Source organism: Aptenodytes patagonicus, chromosome 14 (genome assembly GCF_965638725.1).
Source record: "Aptenodytes patagonicus chromosome 14, bAptPat1.pri.cur, whole genome shotgun sequence".
Taxonomy (NCBI): domain Eukaryota; kingdom Metazoa; phylum Chordata; class Aves; order Sphenisciformes; family Spheniscidae; genus Aptenodytes; species Aptenodytes patagonicus.
In genome coordinates, this window is record NC_134962.1 from 147,482 (window position 1) to 168,474 (window position 20,993).

The window sequence follows — 20,993 nt, forward strand, 5'->3', positions numbered from 1 at the left end:
ATTAAAGTTATATTTAAAACCATGTCTGACTTTGATTATTTGTACAAACTCAACTCTCTCCCATCTGCCACTATGCCCACTCTCCAGTTTTGTAAGTTGAACCTTACTGTGACAAAGATGGGCTAAATGCTCAAGCAGATGCTGCATTTCTCACCATGCATATGTGCTGAACCCACCACTGCTTAGTCATTTTTCCCTACCCGTGGCAAAAAAAGGATATCCTAGAACTTTAAAGTGATGATAGATGTAGCATTTCTCTAGAGATATACTCTTATCCCCCTACAGATCCTTGATGTTGGTAAAGTAGTAAATAACATTTTCTACTGCTTTCTGAGGAAATAGAGAAGAGAAAGATACTTCACTCTTCCCTAAGGCTAGACAGGAAATAGCAGCAGTGCTGCATATTTTTTAATGGTTCATTGGGCTGCCTGCAAAAGAAGCAAGACCCTTTCCTTCTGTATATATCCTCTGCCACCTGAAAACAGATAAAGCCACTCATGCAAATCTAGCAATATTTTATTGTTCTTTGAACCCCATAGTAGTTGTAATGTCTGAAGAATGGGGCACATTCACAGCATTAAGATGCAGCACTGTACCATCCCAGGAATCCAAGCAAAACGACACCTTCTGCAATGGCAAAGAGCAACTTCCTGGGAAAGTTTTACCAAGTGGCAGTAAAGTTCTCTCCTAAGAACATCGTTCTCATCATTCTCCCACTAGCTGGAGAACAGCGAGATTCACTGGAAAAGCATATGCCAGAGCCAGTGGCAGCAACATATGTAGACATGGAAGAGCTAAAGTTGACCCTGTGTGAAGTTCTTGATTTTGTTCATGTTGTGATCTACTGCACCAGATAGAAACTGCACCCAGCCTTCCTCTGATGGTGGACATACATGGCTTGTCCTGCAAAAGTGGAGGAAATTCATTAGGAAAGCCTCCTGGGTGTCTTACACCTATGCATCCAGACAACACGTGTATTGTGAAGTGCTGAATTACCACAGCATTAAAACAGGACTGCTATAGCTCCAGAGTGCTTTGAGCAAGGAATAACCCACATCCAAGTCTCTAGTCCCAAACCTTAACACATATATGTGTCTTCAGTGGGAACCACTTTCATACCTACCATCCTTTTCTTACTCCCATCCCTTTGTGGCTGGATATCATAATTATTCCAAAATGCCAGCATTTACTGTCTAGAAATGAGTTCATCTTTGACAGGAGGCAGAAAGATATCAACCTTCTTAGCAGGGAACACACACTTCTAAAACTGTAACTCATACTCACTTTGTAATCTCTAAGACCTTCTTTAATACCGAGGCCAACTTAGCAGCCTAGAAAGAAACAAAAAGGAAATAAAGTAAGCCAAACACAGAAAAAAAGGGGCTCAGCAGTACTGGAAAAGAAAGGGGGGTGCAGGAATGCCCAACACAGCCAAGAATGAGTAAAACTGCCACAGATCCTGATGCAGAAGGTATCTTATCTATCACTGTCATGCTGGGAGTGTCTCCCAACCTACTGCTGGCTGGGACAGGTGAAAATAAAGACAGGCTGTTTATTAAAGCATACATTAAAATGCTTTCTTCTTTAAAAAGGTAAGCCTATTAGAAATTGTAACATATTAAGGCATGAAGTTACAAGTGACTGACTGTAATGCAATTTGATATAAAGCAATACTGTCTTTTTTATGCCAAAAAAATCAAGCCACTGGCCAAAGGCATGAAACCAGATTTAAGAATAAAAAAATCTCAGATATGGGAAGATACGTACTTAATTTATGATGCAAGGGACCCCTGGAAGTCATATAGTACAACCTCCTGCTCAAAGCAAGGCCTACCTCAAAGTTCAGTCAGGTTGCTCAGAGCCTTGCCCAGTCAAGTTTTGAATATTGCCAAAGATGGAGATTCCACTGCTTCTCTGACCAGCTTGTTTCAGTAGCTTAACCACACTCACTGTGAGAATTTTTAATTTATATTTTTAATTTAGATAACTTTATTTGAGCAAGTCTACATTACCCAAGTAAAAAAGTAGACATGCAATACATCGGCAGCCTTAGGCCTCACTTTTCTGAGGTACTGTCATTGGACGTCTCTATGGATTATGGTTCAGAGCCAAAGCTCAAGTGGCCATGCTCTTCCCTGAAGAAGTAAAGATGAGGAATGCATTTCCACGTGAAGGAAGCGAAGTGTGCAAGAACCAAAGGGGACTCTTCATCCCTAAGAACTTGTTACTGAGACAGTCACTAACACCCACCTCTCCCTGACAGTCAGCTAATCCCTCCAATTCCATTTCTTCCCCTTCTCTACGGCCAAGTGAGTAGACCTGCATGCAGGCTGCAGATACTTACATTGAGTCGCACAGCCAACTGGTTCATAGGTGGATACATGCTCAGTGCCAGCTCATCAACACTAGAATAGAAGAGAGGGGAGCAATGGAAGAAAGGTCCTGATAGCACAACTCGTGGATCCTGGTCAAAGCCTACACTCACCCTGAATGTAAGTCAGGAACAGCAGTGCATGACAAGGAGACAACATCAGTCATACCCATGGGATGCTTCTCACTGCCTTCTCAGACATCTGTGTGCCACTCTCACCTTACAGTGAGACATGGCCACAGCTCCACCCCAAGCTGCAACGTATGTTCCTCTCCTAACTTGCACAACTCTCAACAGCATATGCCATCATAGTCCTCCCACCACACCTACTTCCACCACCTGCTCACAGCTTCAATATCATAAAAGTTTTCCTAATCCATTCTCTAGACCTCAAGAAAGACAGGGACTGCTCTGGAGCAAAAAGTGGCATGGGGACAGACCTGCTTACCTTGGACTGATCTCATTAGCAATGTCTGCAAGATCATCCAGCTGAGCGATCTGCTCTGGAGAATCAGCTTTGCCATAAGCCTTCACTACACCCAAGACCTTCTTCAGGCAAGCTTTAGAGGCCTTCATTAATCCCATGCAGGAGCTAAGCAGCTTCCGGTCAGCTTCTGACCAATATGTATCTCTGTTGCCTCGAAAGCCCAGCTCTTCATCTTCCATGATGTCACTGTAGGGATCTTGCCCTTCCACCAGAGCCTGAGAATACAGATGCACTGAAAACCCAGAGCCTAACATCAATTCCAGCAACACCCAGAAGGAAAGGAAAAACATTATCTAGAAATCATACAAATAATTTATGGAGCAATCTCTCTCCAACCAGCATCTCAGTTGCCAGATTCTGTTAATCCTAGCAGGACTGGATTAAGAAAAACTAATCCCCCACTCCAATTCAACAGAGCAAACAGCAAGAACCTGGCAAATAGTGCCATTCTTACATCAACCTAAACCACCCCACCGCCCCACCCCACTCCCCCTGCAATTCAGGACATCGCTTTATGGAAACCTTATGTAAAGTAAACCAGGCTTGAGTTTAAAAACTCATTAAGATCCAGGCATAATACAATAATCTAGGTCATATCAGAACAAATTTAAATCAAAGCCTGTATATAAAACAATCCCTGTGTTCCATCACTGAACCATCACTGCAATCCATCACTGCAGGTTCTTCAAAGGCTTAGGGGCTTCCTTACATGTTCCATCTCCTCCAGAGCATCCTTGACCACACCTAGACATGCAGCCAGAGCTGACGCAACTGCTGTCTGGTTATCTGCAAAAGCAAAAGGATGAAAACCGTGGCACTGCACTGATTCAAATCAGCTTGCAACAACGTTCATCTAGGTTTGCAATCATTAGATCTTGAGATTATAGGATCAAACTTTTTGCAGAGTTCAGAGCTGCATTGTTGCTATGCAAAGAATCTGGCCTGGCTTCCAAGCTTATACATTTCAAAACAGTCGGGTTTTGCAGAACGAGTGAGCCTTCATTGTACTAACTAGAATGCCCCTTGCAAGGGCTATTGATGTTCCAAGACAACACATCCTAGTTCTGTTGTTCTGCATACACAGTACTCACCTCGTGGCAGGTTGGACACTTGCTCACATGCCTCCCACACACCACCAGTTGATATAAGCTGTTCCTGAGACAAGCTGAAACAAAACAAAGCCCCCCCAAGTTAGACTCAATAACACCACTCTGCTAGACTGTGTTTTTATTTTCTGCACCAAAGATGATGCACACTAGCAGAAGCTCTGCTGGAAAGATGTCATCAACCAGCTTGTCACTAGTATCTCATGTCTGTGTAAAGCAAGAAGTGCTGGCTCCTACTGAGTTTAATGATCTGTTGGAACAAGAAGCAGGAGCCTCTTTAAAAGGCCTCTCAAGGTGCTTACGCATATTATTTATCTTTCAGAATCTATGCAAATCAGATGTCTGTATTAGGGGTTGCTGACCTCTGCCTAAGGGCAGTGGCATGTAATCCGTGAAGACAGGAAGTGGTCCATAGCAGTCCAATAACTAGCTTTATGAAGTTGCGCAATCATTGCATGTGACTGTTCACTCCAAGGGCAAAAACAGCCAAACAGTGCAAATGCTATCCAGCACCTTCATGGGAATCCTCCTCCCAGCATCTTTCCTTGCCACAGACAGGATGAAAATCTATTCTCCATGTAGGCAAACGTACCTGACTCAGTCACTAGGACAAGAGGGTACTGTCAGGGCCTTGAGTGTATCCCACCCTCCTAGGAGTTTAGTTGGCTTAGTTGAAGAGTTTAGTTGGCTAAGTACAAGGTCAGCTCCTTTGCTGATAGGAGGTATTGTGAAGAAAGCTAGAAGCAAGGGCCAGCCCTTCCTTACCCTAGGAGATGCTTTTACCCTGAGGTTCTTTCACTGGGCCCTGTTTGTGCTACATCACGGCTGTGTAGCAGTTATGTCTGCACCCAGTCTCATACCCCCTTGATTCGGACCTGGATCCTGACCCACTGATTTGACCTACTTGCCTTGATCTGAGATCCAACTCATTGTAACGGACATGCTGGGCAATCTCTGGAAGGTGTCTGATGCTGGTTACTCTCTCTGGACCTGACTCTGATCCTGACTTGCTGGCCTGACTTTCCAGCTTGACCTCATCGCTACAGGCGATGATCTGGACTCTCAGCTGAACCTCACTACCCTCACCAGCACTGCTCTGCTCACTCAGGTACTGGGGGACAGGGCCTTTGCTGATGAGGCCACTGCCTCTTCCTGCCTCATAACAATGCTCTGCTTCTGCCTCCTCCCTTCCCTTAGGAAGCAGTCTGCACTTGCTGCTTCCTAACAAGTATACTTGGAAATTTTTCTTCCTTTTTTTCTGGAAAATTACTACCTCTCCAATGGAGCACTGAGAATTGTTTCTGTGAGTTGGATCATTCCTTCCACTACTTCAGTGGTAGCATCTCGTACCATCTTCCGAAGAGTAGTACCTGGTTGAGATTGAGAAAGAGCAAGAAAGTTGCCACAAAGTCAGCACCGACAGAAAGCAACTGCCAAAGATTAACATACAGACTGCTCTGTTTGTGTGGATATACACTGTATAAATTAAGTTACAGGTATTTTGAAGGAAGCAACATGTTTCCCAGTTCCAAAAGGACTTCGGACAAGGATCTCAACACTTTATAAATACGAATACTCAATCAACTATACAACTTCCTACATTATCACTCTTTCACAGATGGAAATCTGCAGGAATAGACAGACAAGTGGTTCACTCATAAACGTGTTGCGAGTCTACAGAATAGCTGATAATGGGACTACCTGCTCATGATAACTTGCTTTCCTGCAGATGCCAGATCTCATATTAGGCTCTGAAATACTGTGTTTCTTTATATAGTGGTGAAAGAACCACCACCCTATATAGTGGTGACTGCCCTACTGTCACTATCTCACCTTGGCCCTTAGGGAGCCAGTAGTACACTGTGGCAACCGCAAGGATGGCATTTTGGACATCTTCACTCAGCTTCAGGCAATCCTGAAAATGGATAGGCAAAAGGATCAACCGTGAGTAGTGCATAGCTGCACCGCATTTAGAAAGTCTCACAAGCAATCACTTACATTCAGATTGCCTTGAAAAAAAGGGAAGCATAGTAATGGCCATCTTGCTTGAGAAACAAATACAGCACAACCAGAAAATACAGTAAGCAAGCTGTATACATCATAAGCCGCCTCATGATGTGGCAACAAAACATGCCCTGGTGTGGTGATCATGCATCAGAGAGGAAGAAGTGGCTTAGATCACTATTCTGAACTGAAGGTCTTTTTTTTTCTCCTCCAAACACAGGTGTGATAAACTTCTCTCAATTAACAGCAAAAATATTGCGTATTCTTTGTTAGATCTAAGGTCTGTATTGCCCAAAATCCTGTCTCTATCAGCAACCAGCTGTAGATGTTAAAGAAAAGAATGTAAGAATACTTCTCTTTGGTATGTCTCCCTAACTTACAGAAATTAGTTCTTTGGGCAATTCTTGAATTGGATCAATACACTACAATGCATAGCCCATACTGACATCCCTTGTTTGTGCTGAACCAAATGACTTTGTTTTAGTCAAGTGAACCAAGAGATACCTGAAACTTGTCACACACACTGCAATTTCACAGTCTGTGGGGGCTTTCACTCACCTCTGCAGAAGTCAGTGGAGGCCTTGAGAATGCCAGACTCAGCTTTGTAGCTTCCTGTGACGTTACTTTGAATGTCTGACCTAGAAAGGATTCAATGGAAGCAAAACAATGGAAAGTAACTCGGGTAACAGATAAAAGAACAAAGCAGCTAGATGAGCAACATCTCTGATGCTGCTTTGCCCTACTGCCTGATTACCTTTTCTTCCTTTCAGGCAATACAAAGACATAAACTTAATCCCACTACAGAAGAAGAAAAATTCCATGGTGTATTTGTGCCCTGCATGTTGCATGTGTCCTACGTCTGCTTTTCTTCCGTTTTTTTTACGTAGCTGGTAGTGATAGCCACAACCACATTTTGTGTCCTGGTCCATGACACCTTCACCAGGATCTGCTGGGAGGTTTTAACAGAGACTGAAAACCTTAAAAATCGAGTTGTGACAACTGTTCGATACTGGCTGAGGCTTTGCCAATGCCAGCACCCTGGAGTGGAGGGCAAGTGCAGAAGCCCTGGCTGGAGGCCTGCCGGGGATCTCGCTTGCAAGTCGGAACCCTGCCACGCACCGGTACCGCAGATACCCGCCTACGCCGCAGCCCAAAGCGTCCGCCCTGGCCCGCCTCGCGGCCCGGTCCTGACCCAGCCCAGCACCTACAGTGCGGCCCAGCGCCAGTCGACTCCGCACGCGGCCCGCCGCCAGCCCGCTCCCCCACCCGTACCTAGCGCGTCCCAGAAGCGCGGCAGGTCGAACGGCTCGCGGCCCTCGCCCGGTTCGCCCTCTGTAAAGGCAGAGAGAGGCCTCAGCCAGCGGAGAGTCGCCTCGGCCCGGCCCGGCCCCCGCCCCCGCCCGGCCCCGGCCCCCACCTCGGACCCGTGCCAGCACCGCACGCAGCGCGCCCCGCAGGTCCCGCAGCGGCTCCCGCGCCTCCATGGCTGCGGGAACTGCCAGCTGCGCGTACCGCTCCGTCACCACCGCCCATCGACAGACTGCGCGTCACATCCGCTTCCGGGTAACGGCAGAAACGACGCTGTCCCGCCTCTTCCGGCAAGCCCACCCTGTCCCGAGCCCCGCCCCGACAGACGAGACGGCCGCAGGACGCAGCGATACGCTTTATTAGCTACAGGGGTGGCAGCGAGTTCCCGAGGAGCCGATACGGCGTCCCCGGGGTGCGGGGGATAAGAAACGGGCCAGACACCCCACTACAGCAGCCGGTGGAGTTCCTCGAAGTTAAGCAGGTTGTTGGCTGTCTGGGACCAGGCCGCATGGGTCGCACCGTCCATCTCAGAAGCGAGGCTGTTGGTGCTGTCCAGAGCGTGGTTTGTGCCCCCGATGACTGCATGGCACTCGGGGCACTTACTCCTCTCCATTGCCCCCCCACAGTCCCCAATCACATAAATATGCCCATTTCTGCACTTGAACCAGTGGCCACGGGGATAGCCAATAGCACTGACAATCTGCACCCGCTCAGCTTCAGAGATCCCCAGCCCTGACACGGGCAAGGCAGTGCAGAGCCTCTCCAGGTCAGCCTTCACTGCAGCCTCATCCTCCGCTGTGAATTTCTTTGTCCCTTCCAGGATCTCACGCACACTGGCAATCTCTGCTGCAAGCATTGGGGTGATCATCCCACTTGCACCTTTGCACCTTGCCAAGAGGCTCAGCAAATAGGTCAATCTCTGGGTCTCAGACTGCAGGTCAGAGAGCTCCTGTCTTGTAAAACTGAGGCGTGGCTTATCCAGCCACTCCTGGATTTCATCCAGCCGCTTTCTCAGCCCTTTCTTCTCACTCGCATCAATTTTGCTCATAGAATTCGTTAGGTCTGCTACACGTTCATAGAACTTAAGCTGGTTCTCAATTAGTCCGATACTCTTTGTGGAGAGATCAGAAGCTTTTAGTTTATCTTCTAGCATGAGGTACTTAAGGGGTAGATTCCTCTGCAGAACAGCATTCCCTGTCAGTGCAGTCTGCAGTCTTTGTCTGCTAGACTCAATTTCCTGTGCTGGGCCTTGGATTTTCTCTTTCACCCTTTCTATCTCGTCTAGCCGCCTTTTCACAATGGTGCCATATCTCAAATTCTTTCTGACAGGTGTCTGACAGATAGGGCATACCTTCAGCTTGATGACATCATCATCTTCATCCATATAATGGTCAAGGCCTTGGGACTCAAAGACATGGCCACAGTCTTCAAGCTGTACAAATCGAGCGTCTGGGTCTTCCTCAAAGCCAAAAAAGATCTGGGTGAGTTCCTCATGGTCACAAACGAGGCACTTCTTTGGGCAGGGCTCTCCACACAATCCAATACAAGGATGACCACAGCACAGTAACTTTGCACATGGTACATTGCAGCGAGGCCTATTGCATGGTTCAGAGCAAAGATTGGTACACTGGTAGTGCTGGCACGACCACTCACATGGCTCAGCACATGGAGAACAGCTCTCTCCACATTTCTTTTTACACCTACTGTGGATACAGTGGTTCTGACATTCCAGCTGACAGGGAGGGCATTCTGTAGTACAAGGCTGCTGACACTTGTGGGAGCAGACCAAGAAGCGTTTGCACGGGCTGTTACATGGCTTATGAAATCTTCCTTCAAAGCAGGTATGACAGGAACCTGAGCATACATGACCACACTCCAGTGTGACAGAACACTTCGTCTGACATTCCACAGGCTTCTCATGTTTCATCTCCTCAGTGATCCAGCATTTAACTTGCTGGTTGTGGCCACATTTCAGTGTGACTGTAACCAGTTCAGGACACTGCTTAGTGCATTCCTGCCCACAGAATTTGTTGCATGTGTGCCCACAGTTCAACTTTTTCTGGCAGGGTTCTTGACAAAGAAACTCACTGTCTGGAATAGAGCATGGCACCATCTGCAGGTGGCCACACTTAGAAATAGTTTTCTCTACTGTCACCATGCATGGTCCACAGGGCTCATAACATGACCGCGGACAGCGGTGCCCATCTGCACAAAGCACCTTTTGACAAGGCTTTAGACACTGATACTCTTTGTGCTGTGTGTCATATGGGTGACATGCCCTTGTGCAAACATGTCCGCAACTCAACCTAAATTCACAGGGACGACTACAGCCTCCTTCTGGGACTTTGCTGAAGTCTGCTGCTGTAGATACCAGTGTCTTGGTTTCAGGATGGTTTTGACAGCAAAGCACCAACGAGTGGCCAATGTGACCTTTCTCCCGAAGCGTGTGAATGATCTTGCTCCAGAGAGGAACCTTGCCAAGCATTCTCATATTTCCAATACAAAACAGCCCTTTCTTAGCTCTGGATAGTGCTACACATACCCGATTAGAGATCTGTAAGAACCCAGCTCTCTCCTCTTTGTTGCTCCGCACGAGTGACAGCAGAATAATATCATTCTCCTCCCCCTGGTACTTATCTACTACATGAACCTTCACACCTGCAAAGGTCTTGGCTGGCATGAGCTTACGCAGACAGAAAAGCTGTCCAGTATAAGTAGTGAGAATGGTGATCTGAGAAGGTAGATAATCCTGACACAAGAAGTATTTGCAAAGTTCCACTACAAACTGGGCCTCATGTGGGTTCTGGTGGCTTTTCCCTTCCTGGATCTCTTGCTCAGGAAAGTCATGTTCCACAAAGAAGAGGTTAGATAAGACCCCCTGAAACAAGAGAAAGGAATGTCAGAAACAGAACTCTAGCTTCTGTCACTGCAGCCTGTTTCCATGTCCCCGATTATCCACTGACAGAAGGATGCTTAAGGAGAGGACTACAATATGCAGTTACCGCATACTTAGACAATTCCTTCTTAGATTTCCATAGCGTATTCATCAGATAAGAATTTAAGCTTATTAATCACATTTCAGCTTATTAGTGACATTTCAGTATCCTAACATGAAATCAGTTCCCGTAGATAATTTTATTCCCTGTCTTTTCAGAGTTGTTTCTACTGTACCTTTTCACATTATAGAAAAGAGAAGATTAAGTGCTACTAACATTTCTCAAAGCATCATAGTTCCATTTCACATTCATGGCATGAACAATGTCTCGTTTTGGCCATGTGGGAAAAGATAGGAAGTTACCAGCGCACAGGGCTTAGCACTTGCCTAGAACTGCCTAGCAAAAAAACATGCCTTCTCTGTTACTGCAGTAAAAACAAAGAAGCAAGGAGGATTGCTTTTCCACGAGGAAAACTAGGAATACTAGGGACTCCAGTAGTCACTTACCAGCTCCAGGGGCGTAGAGTTGTCTGCTCACCTGTTCAAAAATTCCATTTGCCTTGAGTTACCAGGAACCTTTATTTTTTGCCTATTGACTGGAATTCTTCTACCCATAAGAAATTCTTGGGCTGCGTGCCAAAACCCAGAGACTGTTTTTATACGGAAAGAACATTTTTTGTAGATCAAACACAGATCTCTGGTTTTCCAAGGTGTCCATAGTGGCATAGTGTCCACTGCTGTACAATGTAATTCAGTGATCACCTATATTGGTTATTGTACTAGATGGGAAGACTCAATTTTGATGCCTTTTGGTATCTCAAGTTTGTTTTAAGGCCAGATGGAACCATAAGATTCTCCAGAATAGCTTCTTGTAGGAGAAATGGGGTAAAATTTTGTGGTCTCTTAAGTTGTTGTGTGTTTTGGGTGGGGCTTTTGTTGTTGGTTGGTTTTTTGTTTGGTTGGGGTGGGGGGGGAAGGGGGTTGTTTGCAGGTTTGGTTTGGTTTTTTTTTTTTTTAAATTTGTTTAACTAAAGCATCTTCTACAAAATAGTTGATCTGGATTTCAAGATACCAAAAGTGGACCTGCCACTTTCCCAGATAGCTTATACTAGTAATTAAATCATCTTCAGTATTCATTTTCTCTTGTCTGGCTTCAGCATTCTGCTATAGTTTTCAGTATGCTTTCCTCATCCAGTTAAAGAGCTTTTAACTAATTAGTACTGTCTTTTCATGAAGAGAGATTTACGTAGGCTAAGCTACTGTAATCCTCTTTCTGTAGCTACCTCCAATTCCTTCTCCCAGGGTATTCAGTCACTTGTGTTTCAGAGATCCAAGGCCTAGGTCTGATACAGCATAGCAGTGTAACCCTGCCTCAGACTTCTGGGGAAATAGTTAAGTTGTGACAGAGAGCTGCGAGCAAGTCTGCAGAACAGGGCTATGCAAGATAAGAAAGGTAAAATTACAGACAGAGATATGGTTGTAAATAGTTCAAAGATGCAAGAAAAGCACCAACATGGAGAGATATGAAATCCTAATTAGGGTGGGGAAACACAAATCAGAAAACAGGGAGTTAATGTTACTGAGTTTCCATCTTAAAACTAAGCAGCAGCAGAGGCCAACACTTCTTCTGACTGATACCTGCCTGACTATAGCAAAGACTCTTCAAGTGTCTTATGGTGTGGCAAGCATACTAATGCTTATAACTTATTAAATTCTAGCTGTTTATTGTGCGTGTTAGCCACTAAGTGGTTGCTTTATACTTTTAAGCTGAACAGATCTTGTTTGCAGATGTTGTGTATTGGTAAAATGCCCAGAGAACCCAAGGAAGGAGGGTTCCAGTAATCAAGTCACCTATCTTATGTTGGAGTTTCACATATTATGCTTTAAGTCTCTCATTTAAGATTTCTTCCTAGCTTTCAATCTCCTACAATTCTTTTGGTCCCTTTTCCATTTTTCACTGTTCTTTTAAAGTCATCAGTATTGGATTTATTTCCAGTGTCCACCATCACTAATGCCAGAAGAACTACAAATTACTTGCCTAATTCTGTATCACACATTTCCTTGATTCAGGTGTAAGTTTCAGTAACTGAACTTGATTTAAGAATTTGAAATCCTTGAACACTCTATTTTACAGAAACTCATTTTAGCCAGTAACAGGGTACAAAAGCAATTGCTTGGATTGCTGAAAACTCACTTTTATGTTCTCATACTTCAGGACAGAGGGATGGTTCTCCAGCTCCTGGTATATATGAGGACTGAGAAGCTGGGCAATTTCAGGACGCATGCGGTGCTGAAACACAAAGCAGCTTTATCAGTCTTGAGGAAGGAGCGCCATATTTCCCTGTCAATGTTGTGTTGTTCCACCGTACAGACTGTGGCTGAATACAAGACAAAGATGACTTTCCAGTAAGAGTCAAGAAGGGACCACCTCCCAATCCCCACCCTCCCCCACCCTATCGCTGCCACCACCAGCAATTACAGGGGGAGTAGTAGCAGAGTATCTTCAAGAAAATCTTTTGGCAAGGTTGTTGTAATAAGAATGGTGGTTTCAGTGCAAATCTAAGAACACTGTTCTAGATAACAAAAGCCAGCACCTCACCCTAATCACTACATGAGCTCTTCTAGGTAGTTTTAATATAGGACTGCTGGAGGTAGAATTAACTTCTCCAGGCACCAAGATAGATGGTTATAGCAATTTAGCAGGAAGCAGCCTGAGAAGACTTGTGCTGTCAGTCTCCAGAGTTCCGGAAGTTTCAGATGCCACAATAAGCCATGTTCATTGCACTAAAACATGTGGGAACCACAGTGCTGCGGATGACATCACTGAATAATTGGAAATACACTGAAACACTTTGTGGCAGTTTGACAGTTCTTGCCATTCTTCTCTGGAATTAAATAGCACATTCTTTTCTTTTAGGCTGCTCTGAGAGTAGAAATATAAACTTAAGTGTAAATGCAATGGAGTTTTTTATAGCTCTTCCTCACCTGGTATTTCAGACGGACAAAGGGGAAATCGACTTTCACCAGCCGTTCAAAGAGAGAGACTTCCAGATTGAAGTTCTTGGCCAGGTCATATACATTTGTGTTAGGCCGCAGCTGAAAGAGAAGGGATAGGAGGTCCATGTTTTAGCACTTTTCCTATGTATTAGTAAGATTTTTCACTCATCTCCTTCTGTCACTGGTCCCCCATAGAAAGGCCAGAGACTGGATTCTTGCAGAAGTGCTAAATATCAAAGTTAGATATAGTCACAACTGAAGTGGATACAAGCACATGTAAAATCGTATCAGTTAAACTAAAAGACAAGTCCCACAGGAGCTCTACTCCAAAACTACAGGAGACAGGACCTGTGGAAGATGGGGAGCAGTAAGTGTTGGCAACCTTTCACATATGGTGTTTGGTTAAAAGGTTCTAGTTCATTTGCACAACAGTTAGAGGCATTAGTCATGGATGTTACCTGCTGGTGATCTCCAATGAGGATGAGATGCTGACAAGCTTTACTCAGAGTAGTAATGGTGTGAGCCTCAAGCACCTCTGCTGCCTCTTCTACAATGACAATTCGTGGCTCTACTTTTTGCAAAATCTGACGGTATTTGGCAGCACCTGAGCAAGGAGAGAAGATAAGCCTTAAGTACATGCAGGCAGTATGACAAAGAGTTTTCAGGGAGGGGAGTAGGCTGTGTCCCAGAAAAGACTGGGGTTCTTCCCAAGATTCCCTGTTTCAAGACTCAGCTTTTTGAACTTTAAAACAGCACCATACCAAGGATGGCTTCTATATGAAGAGTTATTAGGGAAAGCAGGTGGGGATTAGAGTCCTATGCCTGCCTTGGCCCTTTTCCGACGCTCTCTTCAGACATAAGATACCTACTCAATACATTGATCAACACACATGAATAAACCTAACATTGTCTCTCCAAAGGGTCATATTACAATGACCTTTACACTATCATGACCAGAAGGTGATATGGGGATAGTAGTGCAGACATTAGCTGTGCTTTACTCAGGCACAAGAAGTGGAGCATTTCTAATAGAAGAATGCTGCTTGAGATGGAGGGAGTGCAAGAGTGCACAGAAACTGCTCACGCAGTTAATTGACAACTCACACAATAGCCAGGTTTGCAAAGGGAGTCAGAGATTAAGAAGGCTGCAGACGAATACAGAGCCTGATCCAGGCTGTCAAGCAGCATATGATACTAATCTTTTGGCAACAAGGTCCTTTAACCATTACTGGATGCAGTGCAATACTGGTTTGCTTCCCAACTGCTGTGCACCTGTAGTTGTCATCCCCACAACTTGGGCCTCCTTGAGAATGCAGAGATCTTCCTGCAGCCTCAGTTCTGTCAGCCTTTCTGCTGCTGCCTGATACTGCCGTTCGTGCTGCAGAATCCTCCGTCGAATAAACCCCTGATAGGTCTGCAGCCAAAGCCTGAGAAGAAAGTGCTGTCATCACACACAGCAAGGGGAATAGGATAGCGATCCAGAAGCTCTGAGTGGATTCAGTTCAAAACTTTCTCTGTGTCTTTTGTGCAAGAGATTATTAGCATCTGTACTTAGTCCTGAACACACACAGTGGAGATGACAGCACTGCCTGTACAACACAGGGAAGGTAAGAACAGGCATGTTCAAATAAGGAGCTGAACAGATATGGACAGAAACACCATGGCTTGACAGAAAGAGATTGCAAACTGGAACAGTCCTAGGAAACATCTGCCTGACAGACCCTGCAAAATAGCTTTGTCACCTGTAAAGCCTCCAGCGGGAGCTCAGGTCAAGTTGCCACAGATCCTTTATAGCCTTGGCCTCTAACTCTGTCATTGCACTCAGTTTACGGAGCTCAACCTTCATCTTCTGTTTCATTTTCTTCCTCTGGACAGCAGTTATCTGCAGAAAAAAAGCTCCCCAATAAGCAGTTACAGCACAAAAATTCTCCTGTATTAGCATCCCCGTGTTATTCTTCACACAGTCAAGCAGAACCAGAGCATGCTAGTTCATGCAGTTACCTCCCACTGTATAGTCTTCTGTTGTGGTTGGGCTGTTCCTTCTTCCTTGTCCTCCAGCTTCACAGCCAACAGCACGCTGGCTAGTTCATGAACAGCTCTGTGCTCTTCCTCCTTCCTTCCCTGAGGCTTTGCTGCCTCTTCATCCTCAATCACTCTGTCAGCTTGAATCAGGTCAGCCTCCTCTGGGATCTCCAAAAGCTCCTCTCCTGCTTCACCTTCCCACTCCTCCTCTCTCTCCTGCTGACCACCTGTGAGAGTCACCAGTCATATGCAGTAAGCCACAGCCACTCTAGCAGAATCACAGTACAGCAGTCAGATCACCATGTGGAAATTAAGGTTAATCTTCTTTCCACTACCTTACAGTATCATGCATCTTTCAGTGTCTGTTAAGTAGCAGTGTCTCTTTTCTGGCACACATGCACTGCTTAGGCAAACACACCTGTAGAGGATGGGGGGTGTGTGTGTCTGTGTTTTGGGGGTTTTTTGTTCTTTTTTTTTTTTTTTTACCTGGATTCTCAGCCCCTATATTCTCTGCAGCATTCTGGGTGAAGACAGTTACACCAAGGCCCAGCCACTCCAGAATCATTGAGTGTTGTGAAGTACTGTAGTAAAACTCCTCATCATCCTAATATAAGGAAAGTCAAATCAGCCAGGCCTATTGCACTTCAGAGCCTTAGGATGATGCCAAAGCAGCACCTTGCAGCAGCAGGCAGCTAGGACAAGTCCCCCGAGAGACCTCCAGAGCTAGAAAGTCTGAGCAGCCTCAGATCTTCAGAAAGAGCATCCCTCCTCCCCTTCAGTTTAAGAGGCTTTCATTTGGGCACTTGTATTTTTATGCTGATAAAGATCACTTAGAATCTCTGCAGTTTAAAGGAACAAAATTTAAAGCCCCTGCCTGCCCTGCCCAGTCTAAACTACTGTCACTTGGCACAGCTTGCTATTCACTCCCTCACTTTCCTAATAGCCAAGTGATGCTAAAAGGTGTGCTTGGGGAACCTCAGACTCATTAGCAGAAAGGGTAGTAATCACACATTGGGACTGCTTGACTCAGAAGAAAGGGACCTCTCTTACCAGACCATTCATCAGGCTGTCCCAGTGCTGGGGCGCAATGCATGCTTCCAAGTGCCGCTCATGCAGAACTCCGTATGTTGTGCACTCTAAGTGCTTCGCTCCTTCATGGAGCTCCTGCTCAGCCTGTTTCATCTCACTGGTTATCTACTCATAACAAAGAGAAGGGAGGCATCATCATACTCAGAGAAACGAAGTTCAGAAACAGCAGTACAAGCAACTGATAAAGTGAACAAGGACAGAAGAATTACGAGGCTGACTTCAGTGTAAGACAAGGTGAAAGAACAGGTGTGGAGGAAGTTCAGTTAGCTCCTCCAATACATAGGCAACCCAGTCCCATCATCTCCAGTGAAGTCTGCACGTACATTCACATAGGCTCTGCGGAGATGCATTGGCAAGTTGTATCGGAATTCACACTTCTTCCTCAGCTCCCTCAAGGTGAATTGCTTCAGGACCTCACTGCTACTTCTGCCCCCAACACGCACCATCCCATGTTTTTGGAATGTGTATATTCCTGGGAATGAAAGAGAATATTAGTACTAAAGAGGCAAGCTCTGTTTTCTGCAGTAAGACAAGGGGTAGAGAGAACACCCTTTGTCTGCAAATGCTACACTGAATTGGTCTGAGTGAAGTTTTCTTACTGTGTATCAATGGGGCTAGAGTCACTAGAAAAAGCCAAAAGGGCAGGTCATTATGCCAGAAGATGGGCAGAGTAAGAGCTATACTGTAATTTCTACCTGACCCTCCATCATACTTGTCAGGTACTCTTACCTTCTAAGAACTGATCCAGTGCATGGTTAGTATAGCAGACTATAAGGATGGGAGACTTCTGGACAGTGCTTTGCCACACATGCTTATTAGTCAAGAGAGCCTGGACAATCTTCAAACCCACATAAGTCTTCCCTGCAAAACAAGCTCAGAATCAGAAAAGGGTAATCCACCCTCTGCAGAGTGCCTTGAAACACAGGAATTATCAAAACCGGACACAAGACTTCCTCCTAGGCTGCAAATCTGATCTGTGCCAGAAGAGCTGACCCCAGAGGTAACTAGTTTACAAAATGTAAACGAAGTAGCATGACACTGCCTTTCTGGCCTGTAGTTGAGCAAGGCCATGCTCTGCAAGAATGTTGTCTTTTGGTTAATATATTAGACCTGGACCCAGGGTTTCCTCTGCCACTGCATCCCCCAGCCCACTCTGATACTGGCTTCATACATGACATTTGGCTGCACATGAAACATCCACATACTAGTGGAATACAAGCAGTGGTGCTCGTTGAGTTCAGGTACCATTTAAAACAATTGCAGTTAATCTTGTAATGCTTTATTCACACAGAGGATCATGGCTGAACACTCCCAACGTTCTAACATGCTATGAAGACAAATAGGACTGTTGCACAGCAAGAGGTACCACGTTATTAAAGATGGTTGAAAATTTTTTCACCCCAATACACAAGCAGAGCCAACAGTGCAGTTGGTGTCTACTTGCAACTAGGTTGGCAACGCATAAGATCAGATATGGGTATTTGAAGATGTTTTAACCTTCTCCACAGCTCATGCTAGCTGGGCTACTCAAGCATCAATTCGGCATGGGACTAAAGCTTTGGAGACAGTACAGCTGGCTTTCTCTGAAGTTAATCTCCCTAACTGGGGGAATCAAGGAGAACTCCTTAAATGACAGAGACTTAAAGCAAATGTTTCTCACCAGTCCCAGGAGGTCCTTGGATAATAGCCAGCTCCTTGGTGAGTGCAAGACTCAATGCCTGCATCTGAGACTCATCTAATCTCAAGGCTTCTATTGAAGGCCACTGCTTGGGATCTAGAACACAAAAGCTTTGCCTTCTCAAACCATCAGGGTACATCTCTTCATCTGACAGGGGATCGTCCATCAGGGGTGCAAAGTCATAGGCAGTATTCATTGTCAGGTATGTTGGCTTCTTCACCTCTGCATCACATTCCACGATGTACTTCTGGAAGGGGATATCTTCTTCCTGGATTTCCTGTAACCCTTCTAGCACATGCCGATAAGCCTCAAAGTAGGCAGTTGTTTCTACCATGAGGAAGGAGTCTGAGGGCTGAACCTCTGCCAGCAGTGCCTGGCTCTGTGCATTAAAACATAGCTGCACAATCCCGTGGGCAAGATCTGCATTATCACGATTAGAAACAGTGGCAAAAAGGCACGTTTCAAAATGATCTTTGGACATGCAGATCAGGGATCCATATAGCAACCGTTTGGAATTCTGCCATCGTACAAACTTCAATGGTTTTATGTCAAACTGGACCTTGTAAACAATACCAGTTGGGGAACAGAGAGGGGTAATAATCCGTGTGTCAAAGTAGATCCTGATATCATCAAATTTTTTCTTTCTCAAACCTTTGTCCTCAAAGCTCTGCAAAAGCTCCAAGATACCTTCCCTTAAAGGCCTTACAAAGTCTTCTCTCAAGAGCCGAAAATGGGTGTCAAGATAAATGCTGGTGCTCTCATATCTTCCAGAAACAATATTGGGACGTAGAAAGGGTTTCTCATCATGGTGTACCTCATTATATGTCAGATAAATGGTCATTGTACGATAGGTTTCTTCTTGACCATCAGTCTGAGGCTGCATTAGAGTACAGTTATCAGCCCTCAGCGTGCCTTCACGTCTCTTCTCCTGCAAATGCTGCACGAGCATCTGGACTTTATTTAGATTCTTCTCCGTTTCTTCTGTGATGTCCACACCAGAAGCTCTCAGGGCATTTATGGATGCTGGCAAGACTGTCAAGAGAATGGAGATTTTCTGCACAGAGCTGGCTGGGAAAATACTGATCAGGTCCTGAATAAGTGAAATGATGTTGCTAATATGCACAGGGTACTGATGACGTACAGCAGGGACTGCTTCTGTTATCATGTCAGACACAAACTGTGGCAGACAGATCTTGAGAAAGTTGGACTCCTTCACCACTCCGAGAAGCTGTTGGACACTCTGTCTATCCATTCGGGAACTGCATGCTTTTCGAAGCACCTGGCAAACAAGCTGAAGGAAATTGGGTTTCATAGCCGTTTGGGAAAGAAGTTCCTTCAAACCCGAACTGGAAGCAAGTGTGATGACAACTTCTGAAGGGTCCTTCTGGAGGAGACTTTCCAGGAATTTATAGCCAATCCTTTTGACTTGCTGAGGCTGCTCACTGAGCTGGGCACCACCTGGGGTAGGGTTCTGGTAGAAGTGAGGATTCTCCCGAGGTTGCATCCTCCTTCCCCTACCTTCATTTTCCTGCCCATTCCTCAGTCCTCTAGCTCCTTCCTGGGCTTGTCCACCTTGATACCTCCTTCCCCTACCCTCATTTTCTTGCTCATTCCAGGGTCCTCTGGCCCTCTCATGTGTTTGTCCACCTTGATACCTCCTTCCCCTACCCTCATTTTCTTGCTCATTCCAGGGTCCTCTGGCCCTCTCATGTGCTTGTCCACCTTGATACCTCCTTCCTCTACTCTCATTTTCTTGCTCATTCCAGGGTCCTCTGGCCCTCTCATGTGCTTGTCCACCTTGATGCCTCATTCTCCTTCCCTCATTCTCCTGTTCATTCCAGTGTCCTGCGGCTCCACTATTGGCCTGTCCACCTTGGTTTCTTGGTTTATTCTTGCTTGATTGAGCGACCCTCCAAATCCAACCACCGAATCTCTCCTCTCTTTGCCCAGGTAGAAGAGTATAATTACTGGCTTGGGGGCTTTCCGCTAACTGAGCTGCCTGGCCTGACACATTATTTGTTCTGTTTCTGCCTCTTCGTGTAAAGCCAGTATCCCAATGATCTGCATGCCCTTAAAAAAAAAAAAAAAAAAGGACACTCCTTAATTATAAATCAACCACATTAACCTGCCTCCCAACACAAATGCAAGAGCATTTTGGCCTGATAATCAGCATATTTTGGACATTTGGCATCAAGTTAGAAAACTACCATAATATTTGCACCCAAACTTTCAAATTGGTGTTTCCTTTACATCCCTTTTTCTAACTGCTAAAAAGAGTGCCATGCCTAGAGTTCACTTAAGCTGTTAAGCCATGAAGACACTAAAAACCAAAACCCTTTTCCACAGAACAGAAAGCAGAATTAAGAAAGGCCAGAGATGAAGTTTCCTGCACAGGACAGGATTTCCCCAAGAGTTAGTCATCATCGAAATAATGATAAAGGCAGCAGCAGCTGACTTTGACTGCGTATAGCATGGTTAAAACACAGACCTTCTGGACACACAGACCTTCTGGACACACAGACCTTCTGGACAAAGTCCAGCCTCTCAGAGTAGCAGGAAGCATAGACTATATTGCCTTTGTCACGCTGTCAACAGAATACTTAGGGAAGCACTGAATACCAGCAGAAACAGTTAGCAGAGAGATTACTGCAGTGCATCATGACCTTATGGTCCCAACCAGACTCCAGGGGCAAATAAGGAAATGCTGGGATTTAGGCTTGAGAGGAAATTTCACTACACCCAGGCAGGGAAGTAGAGGATCATCCCTGTACCAGCACCACCCCCCAGGCCTTCCGCAGCCTTCTGCCCTGCATTCACCGGGCGACCCTCACCTCTCCCTCCAGCTCGGGGCTGCCGGGAGCAAGGCTCCTGCCCGGCACCCTCCATCGCTCGGCCCGGCGAGTCCTCTGCGGGGCGTCGCAGCTCTCTGGGGCGAGGGCACCGTTCAGCACCGGGGGCTGCACCGCTCCTGCACCCGAACACAGGTGCCGTTGTGC

The 20,993-nt window shown here is 45.7% G+C and overlaps 2 protein-coding genes across 3 annotated transcripts; both read right to left on the reverse strand.

Moving 5' to 3' along the window:
- Positions 1-498: 498 nt before the first annotated feature.
- CCNDBP1 (cyclin D1 binding protein 1) lies at positions 499-7,508 on the reverse strand. 2 transcript variants are annotated; one of them, XM_076351775.1, is made up of 11 exons: positions 7,386-7,508; positions 7,241-7,300; positions 6,527-6,606; positions 5,798-5,879; positions 5,238-5,334; positions 3,950-4,023; positions 3,568-3,644; positions 2,820-3,073; positions 2,345-2,405; positions 1,285-1,331; positions 499-903 (listed from the first exon to the last, which is right to left on the reverse strand). In XM_076351775.1, exons 1-11 carry the CDS (start codon positions 7,450-7,452, stop codon positions 795-797), a joined length of 1,008 nt encoding a protein of 335 aa, XP_076207890.1. In that variant the 5' UTR covers positions 7,453-7,508; the 3' UTR covers positions 499-794. The 2 variants fall into 2 exon arrangements, with proteins under 2 accessions (XP_076207890.1, XP_076207891.1); XM_076351776.1 differs by lacking the exon at positions 7,241-7,300 and having other exon boundaries at positions 7,386-7,507.
- Positions 7,509-7,615: 107 nt separating this feature from the next.
- ZNFX1 (zinc finger NFX1-type containing 1) lies at positions 7,616-20,960 on the reverse strand. Its single transcript, XM_076351787.1, has 13 exons — positions 20,829-20,960; positions 17,980-20,067; positions 17,049-17,180; positions 16,643-16,791; positions 16,281-16,424; positions 15,717-15,834; positions 15,210-15,457; positions 14,951-15,090; positions 14,481-14,635; positions 13,667-13,812; positions 13,197-13,307; positions 12,406-12,501; positions 7,616-10,154 (listed from the first exon to the last, which is right to left on the reverse strand). The coding sequence occupies exons 1-13, from the start codon at positions 20,881-20,883 to the stop codon at positions 7,722-7,724; spliced, it is 6,015 nt and encodes a 2,004-aa protein (XP_076207902.1). The 5' UTR covers positions 20,884-20,960; the 3' UTR covers positions 7,616-7,721.
- Positions 20,961-20,993: the final 33 nt, after the last annotated feature.

Bases quoted from the DNA above. Each gene is read 5' to 3' on its own strand.
- CCNDBP1 (XM_076351775.1), bottom strand. From the start codon at position 7,452: ATGGAGGCGCGGGAGCCGCTGCGGGACCTGCGGGGCGCGCTGCGTGCG. The intron at 7,301-7,385 runs GTGGGGGCCGGG...CTGCCTTTACAG, and splicing joins GGTGCTGGCACGGGTCCGAG to AGGGCGAACCGGGCGAGGGC. The intron at 3,645-3,949 runs GTGAGTACTGTG...TTGCTTTTGCAG, and splicing joins AGTGTCCAACCTGCCACGAG to ATAACCAGACAGCAGTTGCG.
- ZNFX1 (XM_076351787.1), bottom strand. From the start codon at position 20,883: ATGGAGGGTGCCGGGCAGGAGCCTTGCTCCCGGCAGCCCCGAGCTGGA. The intron at 15,091-15,209 runs GTAACTGCATGA...TTTTTTCTGCAG, and splicing joins AGAAGACTATACAGTGGGAG to ATAACTGCTGTCCAGAGGAA. The intron at 13,308-13,666 runs GTAACATCCATG...CTTCTCTTTCAG, and splicing joins TCATTGGAGATCACCAGCAG to CTGCGGCCTAACACAAATGT.